The sequence below is a fragment of the Lachnellula hyalina genome (assembly GCF_007821495.1).
Source record: "Lachnellula hyalina strain CBS 185.66 chromosome Unknown contig00078, whole genome shotgun sequence".
Taxonomy (NCBI): Eukaryota; Fungi; Ascomycota; class Leotiomycetes; order Helotiales; family Lachnaceae; genus Lachnellula; species Lachnellula hyalina.
The window spans coordinates 100,703-117,515 of NW_022157192.1; the positions used below are offsets into that span (position 1 = coordinate 100,703).

Genomic DNA, 16,813 nt, shown 5'->3' on the forward strand with positions numbered 1-16,813 from the left:
CTTAGAGGAAAGGAGGTAATTAGTAAATAAGTTTTTATTTATATTACAAATGTGTGCGCAGCAGAACCCTCGATACTATAAAGATGTTGGAGACTGTTAGATCCTTGCAAGGCCACGGAAGCCTACATTGCCTTCTATCGGGTCGAGTTTGACGACTTCTAGACACATTCCCAACACATCTCTCGTATCCCTAGGATCGATCACTCCATCATCTAGCAAATGTGCCGATGTCCGGAGAGATTCCGAATCTTTTCGAACTTGCGCGCTGAACTTTTCAACCTTTGCCTTCAGTTCAGACTCATCGACCATTCGCCCACCACGAGCCGCAGCCCCTCGTTCTATTGTTTCCATCACTCCCCCTAGCTGGTCTGGACCCATGACAGAGCACTTGCTCGTTGGCCAAGAGAATAGAAAACGAGGAGCATAGGCCCGTCCGCACATTGCATAGTTTCCAGCGCCGTAAGATGCGCCACAGATAATGCTAATATGTGGCACTGAACTTGTACTGACTGCGCTCACGAGTTGGGCACCTTTCTTGATCAGACCTGCTCGCTCTGATTTCAGCCCAACCATGAACCCCGTTACGTTATGAAGGAAAACAATGGGGTTTCGCCTATTGCATCAGAACTCATTAGCATTTAAGTGGCAGCAGTTGCGACATGTTAATGCAGCTTACCCTTGGTTGCACAGACGGATGAACTGCGTAGCCTTATCCGCCTCGTTTGGGAGGATAATCGGAGTCTGATTCGCGATGATTCCAGTCAAATGGCCTAGTAATGTTAGTCAGGCTAATATCCTACATAGAAGGTTGTCAATTTAATACCATGGATGTATGCCCAAGCTGTGATCATGCCTTTTCCATATGCGGGTTTGAAGATCTCGATGCGCGAGTCATCCACAATTCTCAATAAGACCTCCATCATATCCAGCGATTGTCTCGTATCAGGATCAATGATACCCAAAAGGCTTTCCATACTGTATTTTGGATTGACAGTTTCCCGAACAAGTTTAGTCTGTGATAGCTGAGCCTGGGCCGCTGAAGTCGTGAAAACCCATTCCTTTACTTTCCGAATTGCATCAAACCTGTAGAAAATAAGCCTAGGAATAACGAGCGAGAGAGAGAATAATACTCGTCAACTGCAAGCTGATCTGAAAGTCCGGTAATAGTGGAGTGCATATCCGCACCCCCCAACTCCTCAGCACCTATGACCTCTCCCGTAGCCATTTTAACCAAAGGAGGGCCGCCAAGGAATACTTGAGCCTGATCCTGAACAAAAATTGTATAATCTGAAAGAGCAGGATGATATGCACCTCCCGCTGTGGATGAGCCAAAGACGACCGCACAACTTGATTGCTTATTCTTGGACCGAAGCGCGAGGTCCCGGAAGATCTGGCCACCTTTGTGAAAGACTTTGAACTGCTGTGGAAGAAAGACACCAGCCTGGTTTACGACTTGTAAGTAAGTGTCTTCTGGGCTGTTAGGGTTTACACACAGACTGTACAAGTGCAATCAGAGGCAAGTTGTTTTCCGTGGCGATAGCTGTAATACGGTTTTGTTTTAGGACTGAGGTAATCATGAGTTAGTTCCCTAGTTGAGAAAGAAGCTGATGTGTTTGATTTTTACCCGTATACTCGTTCCAGGCTCCTCCTTGGAGCGAAGGGATATGTGCGAAAAGCACACATATAATGCCACTATAAATGGATACATTAGTCCCGTTTGAAGGTGGCTGGAAGCATTGAACATGAACCTACCTTACGACGCCAATGCCAGCAACTACGCTCGCTGAAGGAGAAGAGTCTTTTAGCCTATGCCCCGCAAAAGCACAAAGTTCCAAAAATGGAGTTCCTGGATCCCGTAGAAGAGCAATCCTATCCCGCGCTAGAAATTGTGCTTCAGCAGAGTACTTTTTGGTAAAGTTTCGTTTCGAGCTCACCAAGCAATTGTGCCGCGGTATGCTTTTCAAGCGCACTCAACGTTTTACTCTCCGAAGCTGCCTCTAAGGAAGCTCCAGCAAATTCTGCAAGAATATTGGTCCATTTCGAAGCAGTTTCTTGGAATTTGGGAGACTTGTCGCTGATGTGAGTTGGGTACTGCGGGAAGGTCGCCATATCGGAGAGGTTGAGTAGTATATAATATTGGAAGCTGTTTGAATGCTTTCAGATTTTTTAACACTTCATAATCCAAATCCATGGAAGATAAAAGTCTGATTATTAAGAGTTGTGACTTTCTCCTCTTGGAGATAATTGTTGCGAATAATGGCCGGCTGTATGGGCAAAAGCTGTGGGGCCGTCTGCGGACCGAGGCCGGGACTGCAGTAATACACAATCCCGAATTATACCGTCGCACTTACCACCCATCAAGCCTAACGGCTTCTGTAGATGCTGTTTGCCGGGTATTCATTTTGTTTGTTTTAAAAGAAGAGGGATGGGTAAAATAGTGAAAAATGATGAATCAAATGCTTGATAACGTTTTACAATTAAGCAGAACTAAACTGATGAAATTGTTGTGTCTGATATTTTCCCTACCACCTTCCATCTGACAATCATGAACACTTCAACGGAGATAAATGACCTCTCAAAGCTCTCTACTCTTGTTGGGCCGACCGAGCCATCCCTTTGGAATATCACACTCAGTCAGCTACTCAAGCAGCAAACAGAAACTACTCCTTCAGGTCAATGTGTTGTCTTTCCTGAAGCTGGATATAGAGCAACATACCAACAACTTTATCAAAGTACACTTGCTGTCGCCAAAGGTCTGGTGGCAGCTGGAATACGCCGTGGAGACAATATTGGAATATTCGCTGGCAACTGTCCTCCATATGTGGAGCTTTTCTTTGCTGCTTCACATATTGGTGCCGCTCTAGTAGTTCTAAATTGCACCTACAACCCCTCGGAGCTTAGGTTTGCTTTGAAGCACTCAGGTTGGCACTTCCAAATATTTGCAATGGTATCAAACTAACTCATACACCAGGATGCCGCCTGTTGTTTATTAGTTCAAGGATCGGGAGGATATCCAGCCAAGAGGTGCTAAAGATGCTAGAAAGCGAAGATAGTTGTGCGAGCCTAGTTGAGCTGCAGGAAGTAATCCTTCTGCAGAAGAGCAGTCAATGGGCCTTCCGTGAGTATGCGGACTTGGTTCGTGGAGGTGAAGGGATAAGCGATAGTCAGATTGCTACAAGAATGTCTACGGTTGAGCCAAATGATATGTGCAATCTTCAGTTCACTAGTGGAACAACTGCTGCGCCAAAAGCAGCTATGTTAACTCATAAGTACGCCTAGGAACCCCTGGTGAAAGTAGTACACGCTGACCTTCTGTAGCAATCTTGTCAATAATGGTCGATTTATTGGAGATCGGATGAGATTATCTGAAGAAGATATCATATGCTGTCCGCCTCCTTTGTTTCATTGCTTCGGCCTCGTTCTTGGACTGTTAGCAGCCCTGACCCATGGAAGCAGCATTGTTTTTCCTAGCGAGACATTCCAAGCTCAAAAGGTCCTCCAAGCACTTTCAAAAGAACGTTGCACGGCTCTCCATGGAGTTCCAGCGATGTTTTCTGCAGAACTCGAGCTTTTACAGCCAGGTGCAGACCTTTCCAGGCTTCGCACTGGCATTGCTGCAGGGGCTCCAGTTCCTCGGAAGATGATGTTGGACTTGCAAAAAACCTTTAATATGTCCGAGATCACAAATACATATGGTAAGTAGAAATTGGCAGTATTTCATATATCTGCAAAGGGCTAATTTATGAAAAGGTATGACGGAGACATCTCCCGCGAGCTTTATGACATTTACAGACGACCCGGTTGAGAAACGGTTATCGACAGTCGGCAAGCTTCTTCCCCACATGCGAGCAAAAATAATTGATGCGAATGGTGAGATCGTGCCGACTGGAGCCAGAGGAGAGCTCTGCGTTGCGGGCTTTGCTCTGCAGCTTGGTTACTGGCGCAATCCCCAAAAGACAGCTGAGGCGATGCGGACTGATCAGGATGGAATACGCTGGATGCATACAGGAGACGAAGCAGTATTCGACAATGAGGGTTACTGCCGCATCACCGGGAGGATAAAAGACATTATCATTCGAGGTAGGCATCTTCTCTCTTCCAAGCTGACTGTTGCTGAAAATTGTTCCACACATTTAGGCGGGGAGAATATTCTTCCCTTGGAAATCGAAGAGCGACTCGTGCAACACCCTTCGATTATCCAAGCAAGCGTTATTGGGATTGCCGATACGAAGTATGGTGAGGCAGTGGGTGCATTCCTCCAGCATCGAACAACACATGAACAGCCATCACAAGAAGAACTGGCAAAATTTGTAAGGGAGACGTTGGGCTGGCACAAAGCTCCTGTGCACGTATTCTGGTTAAGCGTGGATGAAGACTTCCCTAAGACTGGAAGCGGGAAGATCAAGAAACATGTCTTGAAGGAAAAGGGAGCTGAGCTTATCAGGAAAGACATGCGGTCAGCTAAACTCTAAGCGTGTTGCGACAAATGCGTTGTAAATCAAGTTCATTAGAGCGTTACATTTCCTTACTGTAGATTTCCTAAGAAGTAAGCTAGCTAGGCAGACATATTATTAAACAAGAAGATCGAAACAAGTTCCTGAAATCATCATTATTCCCAGAGTATCACTGAGCATTCTCCAACACCGGTTTCTTAATATATTTAGCCCAAGTTTGTATACTCTGCCACAATCAAGCTCGGTAGGAGGAATCACGGATAATCTCTTGTTACCCAAGCAAGGAAACCCTAACGCATAAAAGCAGTCCATATAGGAGCAATTAAAACGCTAGGAAGAGAAGATGAAGCAACGTTAAAACAGGCAAAATGGCGAGACTTGATATATGATTTGGGATTTGCTGTTTAAAACCGGTAAAACAAATCTATATTTGGAAAATTGGATAAAAGCATGATAAAATTCCGTATTGCTGATATAAATACTGTATACTATTATGACCTCTTATGATATACTCCTACAGCTTACTTGACCTTAAGTTCTCGGCCCCGATAAGACCAAGGTCCTTTTTCTCCTGCATAAAAGCCAGTTCACTCAAAATCTCCTCACTTCCTCCTCCAATTACCATAACCCTCATATCACGACTGATCTGTTCGATACGCGCCCCTTTTCCCGTGCGCGAATATCCTAGTCCACCCATGACTTGCTGCGTCTCCCTAACAGTTTTCTCCAGAGCTCTTCCGGCAACAACCTTGAGAAGAGCAATCAAACCTCCGTATCGTGGCTCTGCTTGCCTATTCATGTCATTAATTGCGACTAAGGATTCCATGAACGCATGTGCAGGGAGGATATCGGCCCCGATTGTGGTGAATTTTGTCTTGATAGCTTGATGTTCAATGAGATGTTTACCGAAGGTAGTCCGCTCAAGTGCATAGCTGTATGCGTCTGTTAGACAAATGCGGGCCATGCGTAAACTTGTGCATGCAAGCCAGAGCCTCTCATGATTAAAGTCTTAAGATATTAGCAAAAGAAATCAATTTTTTAGGCGAAGATAACTGACTTGACATAATGATCTTGAAGCCTTTGTTTTCTTCACCGAGGAGATTAGAAACCGGAACTTCCACGTCATCAAACTCGAGATATGTCGAGCCTATATAGTTAGCCATTTGAAATCGGAACGAACTTGAGTTCAAATTACCACTTGCTGCAACCCCGGAATTTAGAATCTTCCGTCGGGAAACTCCTTTAGAGTTGAGTGGAATTACAAGAGCAGAAATGCCATTTTTCCCAGGCAGACCAGTACGGACTGCTGCTGTACAGTGAGTTGCCCACATTCCATTGGTAATCCACTTCTTTGCACCATTGACGATATAAACATTTCCTCTGCGCTCCGCTGTCGTTGAAATGTTGGCAACATCAGATCCGGCTATTTGCGTCAGCAATAACACACTAAACTGGTCCGTAGTTCTTTTCATAAGTAACTTACCATCTACCTCTGTAACACCTAAGCAAAACCGGCTCTCGCCGTTGATGACGGAAGGCAGCCAGGCTTTTTTTTGAGCATCCGAGCCAAAGTTGACAACAGGAGGGCAGCCGATAGAGTCGCCACAACCAAGTGCCCAGACAACCCCAAGATAACCACAACGAGCGATTTCGTCGATACAAATCAAATCGTGGAATCCATCCCATTTCTGGGGATCAATATCTCCGGGTAACTTTATGTTTCCCATGTGATTGAAGACTCCTGCAGGGTTGATTGCCACAGCCGTGAAGCCACGCTTCGAGTGTTCCTTGAGGACCTAGGGACTCAGCATACGACTTGGAAGCTTTGGGATTGGACTCTCACTTCTTTTGGTACAAATCCTTGCGTTTCCCATTCTGCACAGTTCGGTGTGATCTTCTCGTCTATATAAGCTCGAACGGCTTTGCGAAGACGCTCATGAGAAGAATCATAATAAACGCCCTTTCCGCGTGAATACCATAACGGCTCTGCGAAAGGAGTAACAGATGCCAAGTCGAAGGCAGACATGCTGAAATTATTGACTGGTGCTTGAAGTGAGTGTCTTTCGAATTGAACTATGTCGTTGTAGATGTGAGTGGATCACTCTTCATTGGCTTCGCACTCTTAACGTACCAATCAAAACTTTACGTCGGAAATTATTTGAGTTTGAATTGCAACTCCGTCTCGCCTACAAGGAGGGGTGATTTTTACAATAATTACCTAGGTACCTAGGTAGGTAGCTTACGGGATCTGGTCTGGAAGTGGAAGATGTGTTGTCTCGAACACACGGTCCGGTCCCGTCGGGTGGGTGGGGTCGGGTTCGGCAGCGGTCCTAAAGAGTGATATCCACTTCGATATCACTCTAACGACGGTCGGTTTTCCATACCTAGCCTAGGTACTCCGAGGTACTGTGGAGGTAATTTATGGGCCACGTGATGGACGGACCATCGGAGTAGCTTAGTCATGCTTGAGGTTATCTCATCGCAGCATCGGTAGAACTTAATAAAATCAAGTCTTCACCTTAAATCGAAATAACACTGCCTCAGTACATACCCGCAGAGGGCACAAAGAGGTGAACTACCAAGTAGCAAGTTAGACTGCAATGTTTTTTCAAGGGCTATCTTGCTAGATTTTATTCCGGGATTTAGACCACGTGTAACCACTTAAGAACTCAATGAAGATGATTCCTATACTAGTATACGAGAGATACTATTACACGATGAAGACGCAATACTAATTATCGTTGACATTTCCCTTTTGCTATAGTTTAGACTTGGGTTGTTTCAATAATGCCTCCCAATCCACCCCCTTGACTCCTCGCCGGAACTCCTTCCGTGCAAAAGTAGACTCCGAATCCTGAGCCATCATGCGTTTAAAGACATTTTCGATAGTTTTGGCCTGTGACTCTCCACCAGCATCGGTCCAAGCTGCTCCTAGAAGGCTTTTACTCAGGGATGATGCTCCTGGCGCTACGAAGCGCATCTCATCTAACATGTCATCAAGCTTAACTTCCAAATCTTCTTGGCTTGCCGCGACTTGGTGCACGATTTTAAGGCCTTCCAGCTCTGATGATGAGACATTTCGAGCGGTCAATATTGCCGACCGCGCAAAGCCGAAACCCCATTCGCGAACGATGTATTTCGAGATGGTCGCGGGGGAGAGACCAAGGCGGACTTCGGTAAGTTTAAATGTAGCCCCAGAGGTAGCAAGTCGTATATCGCAAACAAATGCAAGTCCAACGCCGCCTCCAAGACAAGGACCATTTATAGCTGCAATCGTTGTCTTGGGGCATGTGTCGATAGTGTGAAAGAGACCACGGAGACCAGAAAATTGTTCTTCCGGAGTTCCAGCGCTTTTGAGATCCATGCCTGTGCAAAAGTACTTTCCTTTTCCAGTGAGGATGATTCGAAACACGCTATCATCAGTCGAAAAGTGCTTGAAGAGCCGAGTGATAGCTTCAACCATTGAGCTTGTCAACGCGTTGCCACTCTTTTCATTTGTCAAGAGAACTTTGACGTTTGCTCCACTCTGGTATACAGAGTAACCCGGTGAGGACTCTAACATCTTCCAGGCGCGTTTCGAATTCTTTCCGGTTTCCAAAACTTTGGGGCTGGGTAAATGTACCGCAAGTGCCGCTCCAGCTCGGCTGCTGTTTGGAATACCAAGCTCTTGTGATATCCATGAGCCTATTGCGACCACCTGGCCCAAGTTAACGCCTGTTTGAATGCCTAGCTTTTCCATGGTATAGACAAGGTCCTCTGTGGCAAGATTTCCTTTTGCACCCTTTGCGAAAGGGCAACCTCCTAGACCAGCAACACTGCTGTCAAATGTCCGAAGTCCCATATCATAGCTTTTGATCACGTTGGCGATTGCCTGTCCATACGTATCATGAAAGTGCCCTGCTAACTTATCCGCTGGTACAACCTTGAGCATCTCATTCAAGAGCAATTCCACTTCGGCGACAGTCCCAACCCCGGTAGTATCTCCAAGGCTGACTTCATAGCAGCCTGCTTGTAAAAGAGCTTGTGTGACCTTGATAACTTGCGATGGCTTTGTAGGGCCATCGTAAGGGTCCGCGAATATACATGAAACATAGCTGTTATTAAAATTTAGAACACTGAATAACTGAGTAGTAGAAGAAGCTTTGCTCACCCTCTGATTTTGACGCCAAGAATTCTGGCCTTTGTGGCCACGGCTTGAACTCTGACCAAAGACTCCTCAACACTGCAATTGATATTCTTCCTGCTGAATCCTTCACTCGCAGACACGAACACTGCGATTTCTTTTGCTCCATTATGGCATGCGAGCTCTAGTCCTTTCACATTTGGGACGAGAACTGGAAATGAAATAGTATCGCTTGTTGAGATTATCGCTTGAAGGCCAGTCAGGACTTGGGGCCCATCTGCCAACTGTGGAACCCATTTCGGTGAAACAAAGGATGTGGACTCGATGACAGATAATCCAGTTTTTGCAAGTCTCCGAATAAGTTCTATTTTCGTATGTGTTGGTACAATATTCTTGATATTCTGAAGACCATCGCGGGGACCGACCTCGACAATCTTAACACTTCGAGGAGCCATAGGAGAAATTCAGAAATTCTTCGTGATATCGCCCATAATCACAGTAATTTGTGACTTGCGCAAACTTAAACTGCCCGCATATGGTGAACTTGAGTATTGGCAAGGATCTTTTTCAGGGCCATCTCTTTCGTCCGAGGTAGCTGCCGCCGGGTAAGAATGGCCGGACCGGTTGCGGATCGGCAGCCTATCAATCCCGCGCCCATCTTATAGCAGTTTGTTCCGACTTATACTAACGCAATGATCTATCAGGAAAGTACAGAGCACAGTCTTGCCGGTTTCCAGTAAAAGAGAATATTCTTACATCAATTAATGCAAGATTATTAAACTTGAAGAATCCCAGCCGACTCAGTCTTGCAAAGACAAAAACAGGTTCAATCACTTGTTTAGTCATGTCTTCAATTGATAAATTACCTTTGCAGACATTCGCTCATCTCATATCGACTTCTGGCGGTCCTAAAATCAAGCGCATTCTTATTGCGAATCGAGGAGAAATCGCATGTAGAGTCATAGAGTCGTGCAGGAAGCTGAACATCGTATCGATTGCTGTTTTCACTGACCAGTAAGCTTGATCCGATGCAACTTCCAAGTATTAATCCATAACCTCTCGCTAATAAAAATAATCAGAGATGCCCTATCGCCGCATGTCAAACAAGCCGACCAGGCAGTTAATCTCGGCCCCATCGACGGCCCACAGGGAAATCCACATCAAAACGGACAACTTCTCATAAGCATCGCTCACGAAACCAAAGCAGATGCGGTACATCCTGGATACGGATACTTGAGTGAGAATGCGGAGTTTTCTCACCAGGTGCAGGAAGCAGGATTGGTGTTTCTTGGTCCCTCGCCAAGAAGCATGGCTGTACTCGGAGACAAACGATCCGCAAAGCAATACCTACTCAAGAATGCACCCTCTATTCCTCTCATTCCAGGATATAATGGCTCTGAGCAAAGCATAGACCGTCTCGTAGTCGAAGCCGATCGTATAGGCTTCCCAATCCTGATCAAAGCTTCCGCTGGCGGTGGGGGGAAAGGCATGAGGATTGTACGCGAAAGGGAACACTTGGCAAGCGAGTTGGCAAGAGCTCAGTCTGAAGCACAACGATCGTTCGGATCCTCTGATTGTATTCTGGAAAGATATATTGAGCGAAGCAAGCACATTGAGATACAAATTCTTGGGGACTCCCACGGTCATGTCGTATCACTTATGGATCGAGAATGTTCCATTCAGCGGCGCCATCAAAAGGTCATCGAGGAAGCACCGTCGCCATGGCTCTCGACTCAGCTCCGGAAGGAGATGAGCGGGAAAGCAATTGAGATAGGAGAGATGCTAGGCTACGAGAGTGCTGGGACAGTGGAGTTCATCGTGGACGTTGATACCGCGAATTTCTACTTCCTCGAGGTTAATACGCGCATTCAAGTAGAGCACCCAATTACGGAAGAGACGACGGGAGTGGATGTTGTCGCGTTGCAGATATTTGTTGCTGGTGGCGGACGGCTTGACAGCCTGGGATACTTTCAGGATAAGATGGCTGCACAAGTTGGACATGCTATCGAATGTCGGCTCTGCGCCGAGGACCCATCGCGCGACTTTGTACCTGATTTAGGAGTGATTCGGAGATGGACTCCTGCAACCGATATCCTGCCAGCATCTGAAACTCAACATGTGCGCTACGAGACGGCAGTCGAAACGGATTCTCACGTCTCCATTTATTTTGATCCCCTGATTGCAAAAGTTATAGTTTGGGCTCCAACGCGACCCCTTGCCATTGCGAAAATGCTCAAGATCATGGCACACACAGTTTGTATTGGAATCAGAACAAATCAGTCTTTCCTCCAATCCTGCCTCAACGATCCGGCTTTTCACGATCCCCAATACACGACAAGCTTTATCCCAGACAACTTGCCAACTCTGGTGAGAAATCCTTACATAGAACACTTCCAGGAGCTCCAGGAATTACTGTCCTTCTTTCCATCCATGCTTTGGAGGACAGCGACCGCCAGTTCATCGGCTCGGAGGCCATTCTCAAGTCTCCCGCTTGGGTTCCGAAATCAAAAGGCAGATGCTGCTAGCACTCAAGTAGATATTGTGAAGATTCCTGGTCGGGAAGCAAAAGCCGTCATCGTGGAATGGCCAGTGATGGTAACTCCAGGCCAATCACACGAAGTGAACATCGTACCGCTCAAGGAATACAGTGACGAACAATCTACTCCCCACCAAACGAAAATGAAGCCCAGTGCTCAGGTAGCTCGAAAGTACAACAACATCAGCAGCCAGATCCATGCTCTCGCAAAAGTGGGTAAGGGTAAGACGCATCGTGTAAAGCTTCAGGTCAACAGAACTCAGGCTCTCCGATACAATGCAAGAGACTGGCAGCTCCAGGATGTCTCCATTGAGGTCGACTCTCAAAGATTCCAAGCTTATATTGCCAGTGCCCCCGTATTGGCAGCGTCAGACGCGGGCAAGCATCAGCAAGTTTTCGCTCACTTACCATCCTTGGGAACATATATAGAGTACCAATTGTACTCACGACTGTCATACGGTGAATCTTTGCGGACAGCTACCGGGGCAGCTGATGCAGCTTCAGACGGCAACGCAAAGGCTCCAATGCCATGCAAGGTTTTGAGCGTCCTCAAGAAAGACGGAGAGGGCGTGGAGCTTGGAGAGAATGTGATGGTTCTTGAGAGCATGAAAATGGAGATGAATGTTCTGGCAGCAGCAAAGGGAATATTCAAGGCGAACTTTAGTAAGGGAGACGCTGTGGAAGAAGGCATGGTATTGTTCACTGTATCATAGTACATATTGATAATAATTACTTTAAACATATTTTGCAAGAGCAGCTGGTGTGCCTCTATCCCCCAAAATTCATCGACGAGCCCCTTAAGAATGCTGTTATGGGGGACGTGCTGTCAAACATCAGATCTGCATAAGGCGATTGCTCGTCCAGAAGCGCTACGGGGGGCGAGAAGTAATGGTTGGAATTGGACGGCCCATTCACAGCGCTCTCTCCAAATAACAAATCCAGCTCCAGCTCCGGCGCAGGTTTCTTGGTGCACATTGTGGTATAATCAACCGCAGCCCATAAATTGCCCGTCGTATTCTGGTCCAGATTCGCTGTATTTGGTGGGCTAGTCACTAAGGATGTTGATGATATAGATTGCGCAGTCAAATTTTGCAGTATCAGAGACTAGTGCCACCAAGTTAGCAAATACAATAAACCAGAATGGCTGCTGCGCTTACCATTATCCTCCCGTTGGCCCAAAAACGAGAAAATTTCCCGAGAAAGACCTTGTCAGATTTTATACATTCCACTGCCTTTTGGTGGATGTAAACATCGGTATTGTTAAGAAACATTGTGTGTATGCCGCTGGCTACAGTTGTACAATAGCCTATGAAAGAGTAGAATGCTGTGCATCCTGCTCGGCTTGAATCACTGACAAGCTCTGACATTGAACATGCATGTTCTCTGCAAGTCTGTAAGGCTCTACTCAGGAAACTAGCAGGTGCTTTCAATCCGTTGTTCTTCAGCTGGAGTGAGAGAAGAAATGGGTGATGCAGGATACATTGGCTGGTGTGGAAAATGGCCTTTGCAAAAATGAGTGAACCCACGACCTGCATGTTAGGTCCACCTCCTGGCAGAGAGTTCCTCTGTATAGCCTCATTGATACTTCCTCCTAACTCAAATCGTGCTTCCAATTGGAGAAGAACAGAATAGATTGTTGCGAATTCGGATTTTGAATCCCATGGAGGCAGCCAAGTCTCGCCATTGCTGCTTTCGTGGATGCTGTGCTGTGCTGATCTTCCCAAAATACAGGCTACTAAGACCACTAATGCCAAACCTCCTTCCGGATAGTATGTGGAGGAGTCTCCAGCGCAGAGTGTCCGGTCCAGAGTTGATGTTGTCTTATAGACACTATCCTGGAAAGCAGCATCGTCGCAGGGAAGCTGGACACGGCAATGAGCATCGGCAACTACGAGAATGGCAAAAGTCAACAGGTTGTTTGTGAGGGAGGTAAAACAGTGGATGAGGTGATACTTCACAAAGATGAACACGGGTCCCTTAGGATAAAAGATAGAATGCTCGGAAAAGTACGTACTAGCAGCGGGTCTAGCTCTGCCACACGAGCACAGCTTATCGAGGATGTAAATAGACCAAAACACTCTGCGTCGCTCTTCCTGATCCTCATATGGTAGTGAAGGGTTAGGTTCATTCATGAGACAGAGATCTTGCGCAATCCGAATAGAGAGTCCAATTTTGAGCCAAGATTGGTGTCTTCTGCCAGCTAGATCACGAAGGTTTAGCAGGAATCGGCCACAGCCAGATGCGCAAGAGGAGTTATTACCTGTAAAATCGATAACCGAAAGTAATGTTATCGCTTGACATAGGCAAATATCTGGATCGCTCTCAGTCGCAAGCCAACTCATAACTATCTGTTTCCAAGATTCTCTCGCATACATAGTCGTTGCCTCGGCATAAGCGCCGTTATAGTAACTATTGTTTGAAAACCTTAATGCAGAAGCTAGGACAGCAAATAGAAGGTAATCGGGTAGGAGACCGTCACTCAGTCGTTGCCGAAACCTTCCAGGGTGGAAGAAACAATATGGCTGGTTCTGGACATGGGTAAAATAGGTATCGACCAGCGATGATAAGACGTGGGGAGGCGGAAGACTATGACTTGACCTGTTTGAATGAGAAAACAGAAGTTTCTATGTATGACTCGGCAACTCACGCTTGGGGATTAAAAGAGCCATTCGCTTCACTTGTCACAAATACTTGTCCGCTAGGGGTTGTGGACCTTCGTAGATTATTGCTGGGAGACGAAAGTAGGTCGGCATTTTGTCGATTTACCAGCTGAGGGATAATTCTATAGTATAATGAGTACGTTTTGGAAGGTTCATCATAGATTGGGACAAGTACGCGCTCATAGTGTTGACTAAATTGTCAAGTTTCGACTCGATTGCTGCCACTCGTACAAACAAAACATCCTAAGATGAAAGTCTAATTAGCTTAAAGTGTACATTTGAGAGGCTAGAGTCACCCACATTGCTTTTAGTGCTCTCCTGATCAACTTGACTTCCACTTTCCTTTGTGCCTGAACATGCAGTTACACTCCCCTGATCACTATTTGATTTCGCTGCACTGGCACTCTCCCAAAGACACTCTTGCGAAAGGCGTCTGCAATGTTCGCAGACGGGTCGTTGGCCACTACACTTTGCCTTCTTCCGCCTAAAGATAGGATTCTTGTAAATGTGATTACTATAAAAGGATATCGACGGCCTTACCGGCAGTTTGCACAGGCTTGCTGTATTCGTTTGATGCCCCGTGATTCCTGATTGAACGTTTGATCTGAAGACATGGCCAAACGCTCCTATAAAATGCTTGAATTTTCTTTGTCGATATATATATATCTATGTTCGGTGATAAAATGTATGTGTTGGATCGAAGTGTAGAGGAGAGGTTTTCGTGTTGTTCGTCGTTTCAGCTTCGTCTACATAGCCTCATCTAGCTTCGTCTAACTTAATCTCCCCCGCACCCACCCCGCACTATCGGCAAATAACCAGTCCGTAAATGCCACTAGTGTCATGCTAGTTCTGGCGTACCAAACTTCTTTGGGAAAGTACAAATGCCGTCGGAAGCGGACCGCAAAGAGTTATGCAAAGTATACAAGTATATGAAAAATACATAACTTATAAACTATTTAGAGTGGGCTGCTGACTACTATAACTCTGATAAATGTCTTCATTGAGCTTATGAATACCTACTTAGACAGCATCATCTCTAACTAGTCAACCAACGCACCCCTTCAATCAGCTCCTTGGAACATTTTTGTGATGATTGGAGCTGCGGGAACATCATAAACCCATGCGGCAAGCCCGGATAGGTGTCAATTTTCACCCGCACTCTATTATAATGGCTTGAAATTAGGACGAGAACCATGCAGATAGATTTCTGGAAAGTTGTAAGTGACTTACCCAGCCTCCTTGAGTTTCTGCGCATATATCAACCCCTCGTCCCGCAGCACGTCGGCACCGGATATCTGTACGTATGCTGGAGGAAGTCCAGCTAGATCTTTGGCGAGCAGAGGCGAAACACGAATGTCCTTTGGGTCCGGGTTGTAGAATCCGAGAAATTGGCGTACAGATTCTGCAGGTAGGATGGAAGCGTTGGCATTCTGCTTCCAACTGGAAAAGTCCATGCCGGTTGGATGAGCATCAGGATGACACACAAATGGATTACGCAGAATTTGACCATGGATTTTGAACTTTCCGGTATCTCTTGCTCGTTGAGCCAAGACGGCCGTCTAAAAGCAAGTGTCAGAAGCGTAGTTTGTATAAGATTCGAATTTCGAATCCTTCTTTCCGTACTTACAAAATTAGCCCCAGCGCTGTTGCCACCAATAATGAGGGAGCCAAGATCCCCTTTCAGCGATTCGGCGTGTTCGACAACCTTTGAATGTCATTAATTAGACACTTAGACCATCGTCAAAGACTTACCCAGCATAACGCATTCCACGAATCTTCTACAGGAATTGGAAAGGGATTCTCCGGCGCCCTTGTTAACTTTGTTAGCAAGCTTCTGTTCGAATCTTCGCAATACCAACTTTCGATAGTTGACACTCACAACCACAGACGTGGTTTCTATGCAGAGCGACCGGCAGACATTATCTTCCGTGTCCAGATTGCCTACAGTCCAGCCACCTCCATGGTAGCTGATCAAGCCCGTTCGTTAGCTTCGTCGAACACTTAATACTACAACTAAATTGGCAGAATGGTTAGACTAACTACACCAACAGTGGATACACAGCCCGCAGCTGCGCCGGTGTATATATGCGCAGAGTTATGGTATTTCCATCATCAACCGTTATCTCTTTCTCGCTGATAGTGAAACCAACGGGGCTGATACCAGGAGCCATCTTTTTGACCTGGTTGATCATTGCTCGCAGCTCCGTGGCCGAGCCAACAAGGCTTGGAATAGGATTGCTGCTGGCAAACTAAACAGGGCGATTATTATTAGAAGGGTGAAAGGGTAGGCTCTCATCTAAGCGCACCTCTACCCATTCGGGATCCGGAATGGACAAATCCGCATGTTGTGATGCGGCGTTAGACATGATTGTAGAAAATACTGGTGGTTTTTTGTTTAAAGAAGATGAGGTGCAAGATCAGAACAGATAGTCTGGGATATTTTATATCCACTCTGCTACCTCTGGGGCATGTCTATAAACATGGCTTTCTTAGGCATTAGCCAAAGATACCACCGGACCGTTAGTAGCAAATTATCAATCGTAACTTAGCTGCAATATATTTGTGGAAAGCGGGGTATACTTAGTTAGATGCGGAGTATAAAGTCAACCGGTCCGAAATATGAGGGTAAAAATGGGGAAGCATAAAAACAGGACGGCACGGCAGGCACGGCCGGTCTTACTCGACTAGTGGGTACTTAATTTTTATACAGAATCACTAACTATTAAGAAGTATCTTGTTCCGAGATATGTAGTATTGGTGTCCCCTGACCTTTATAGTGTGGAGGTTAGGCCTAGTGGTGGTCCAAACTTTTTCCCCACAGTGCCAACCCCACATGGCATGGGGACCCTTGATCGAGTGAGCGCCCGCTGCTGTAGAGTAAGGGCTATAGTAAAGTAAGAGCTGCAGTAGAGTGATGATTGAAGAGAGTAAAGCAATGTAAGAGTAAAGGAGACTTAAAGCTGTAATTTGCCTCCTCTTTGCTAAAATCACGGTAAGCTGAATCGTAATCACGGTAGTCACATAGGAACTACCGTAGTCA

At 46.1% G+C, this 16,813-nt stretch overlaps 6 protein-coding genes across 6 annotated transcripts; 2 read left to right on the forward strand and 4 right to left on the reverse strand.

Annotated features, from left to right (window-relative positions):
- Window positions 1-96: 96 nt before the first annotated feature.
- On the reverse strand, window positions 97-2,109 carry LHYA1_G004301 (putative methylcrotonoyl-CoA carboxylase beta chain, mitochondrial; the record flags this gene model as incomplete). Its single annotated transcript, XM_031149263.1, has 8 exons — window positions 97-613; window positions 677-770; window positions 824-1,083; window positions 1,131-1,441; window positions 1,494-1,564; window positions 1,625-1,692; window positions 1,753-1,879; window positions 1,935-2,109. 8 exons carry the CDS (start codon window positions 2,107-2,109, stop codon window positions 97-99), a joined length of 1,623 nt encoding a protein of 540 aa, XP_031004845.1.
- Window positions 2,110-2,545: 436 nt separating this feature from the next.
- yngI_1 (putative acyl-CoA synthetase) lies at window positions 2,546-4,472 on the forward strand (the record flags this gene model as incomplete). The annotated part of the gene is made up of 5 exons (XM_031149264.1): window positions 2,546-2,921; window positions 2,972-3,269; window positions 3,319-3,695; window positions 3,751-4,080; window positions 4,138-4,472. The coding sequence occupies 5 exons, from the start codon at window positions 2,546-2,548 to the stop codon at window positions 4,470-4,472; spliced, it is 1,716 nt and encodes a 571-aa protein (XP_031004844.1).
- A 496-nt stretch (window positions 4,473-4,968) lies between these two features.
- Window positions 4,969-6,480, reverse strand: apdG_2 (Acyl-CoA dehydrogenase; the record flags this gene model as incomplete). Its single annotated transcript, XM_031149265.1, is given in 5 exon segments — window positions 4,969-5,462; window positions 5,512-5,601; window positions 5,650-5,877; window positions 5,938-6,250; window positions 6,268-6,480. 5 exon segments carry the CDS (start codon window positions 6,478-6,480, stop codon window positions 4,969-4,971), a joined length of 1,338 nt encoding a protein of 445 aa, XP_031004843.1.
- Window positions 6,481-7,212: 732 nt separating this feature from the next.
- On the reverse strand, window positions 7,213-9,032 carry HMGCL (Hydroxymethylglutaryl-CoA lyase, mitochondrial; the record flags this gene model as incomplete). Its single annotated transcript, XM_031149266.1, has 2 exons — window positions 7,213-8,548; window positions 8,605-9,032. The coding sequence occupies 2 exons, from the start codon at window positions 9,030-9,032 to the stop codon at window positions 7,213-7,215; spliced, it is 1,764 nt and encodes a 587-aa protein (XP_031004842.1).
- Window positions 9,033-9,421: 389 nt separating this feature from the next.
- MCCA (Methylcrotonoyl-CoA carboxylase subunit alpha, mitochondrial) lies at window positions 9,422-11,826 on the forward strand (the record flags this gene model as incomplete). The annotated part of the gene is made up of 2 exons (XM_031149267.1): window positions 9,422-9,591; window positions 9,657-11,826. The coding sequence occupies 2 exons, from the start codon at window positions 9,422-9,424 to the stop codon at window positions 11,824-11,826; spliced, it is 2,340 nt and encodes a 779-aa protein (XP_031004841.1).
- Window positions 11,827-11,881: 55 nt separating this feature from the next.
- LHYA1_G004306 (putative transcriptional regulatory protein) lies at window positions 11,882-13,866 on the reverse strand (the record flags this gene model as incomplete). The annotated part of the gene is made up of 3 exons (XM_031149268.1): window positions 11,882-12,217; window positions 12,271-13,711; window positions 13,805-13,866. 3 exons carry the CDS (start codon window positions 13,864-13,866, stop codon window positions 11,882-11,884), a joined length of 1,839 nt encoding a protein of 612 aa, XP_031004840.1.
- Window positions 13,867-16,813: the final 2,947 nt, after the last annotated feature.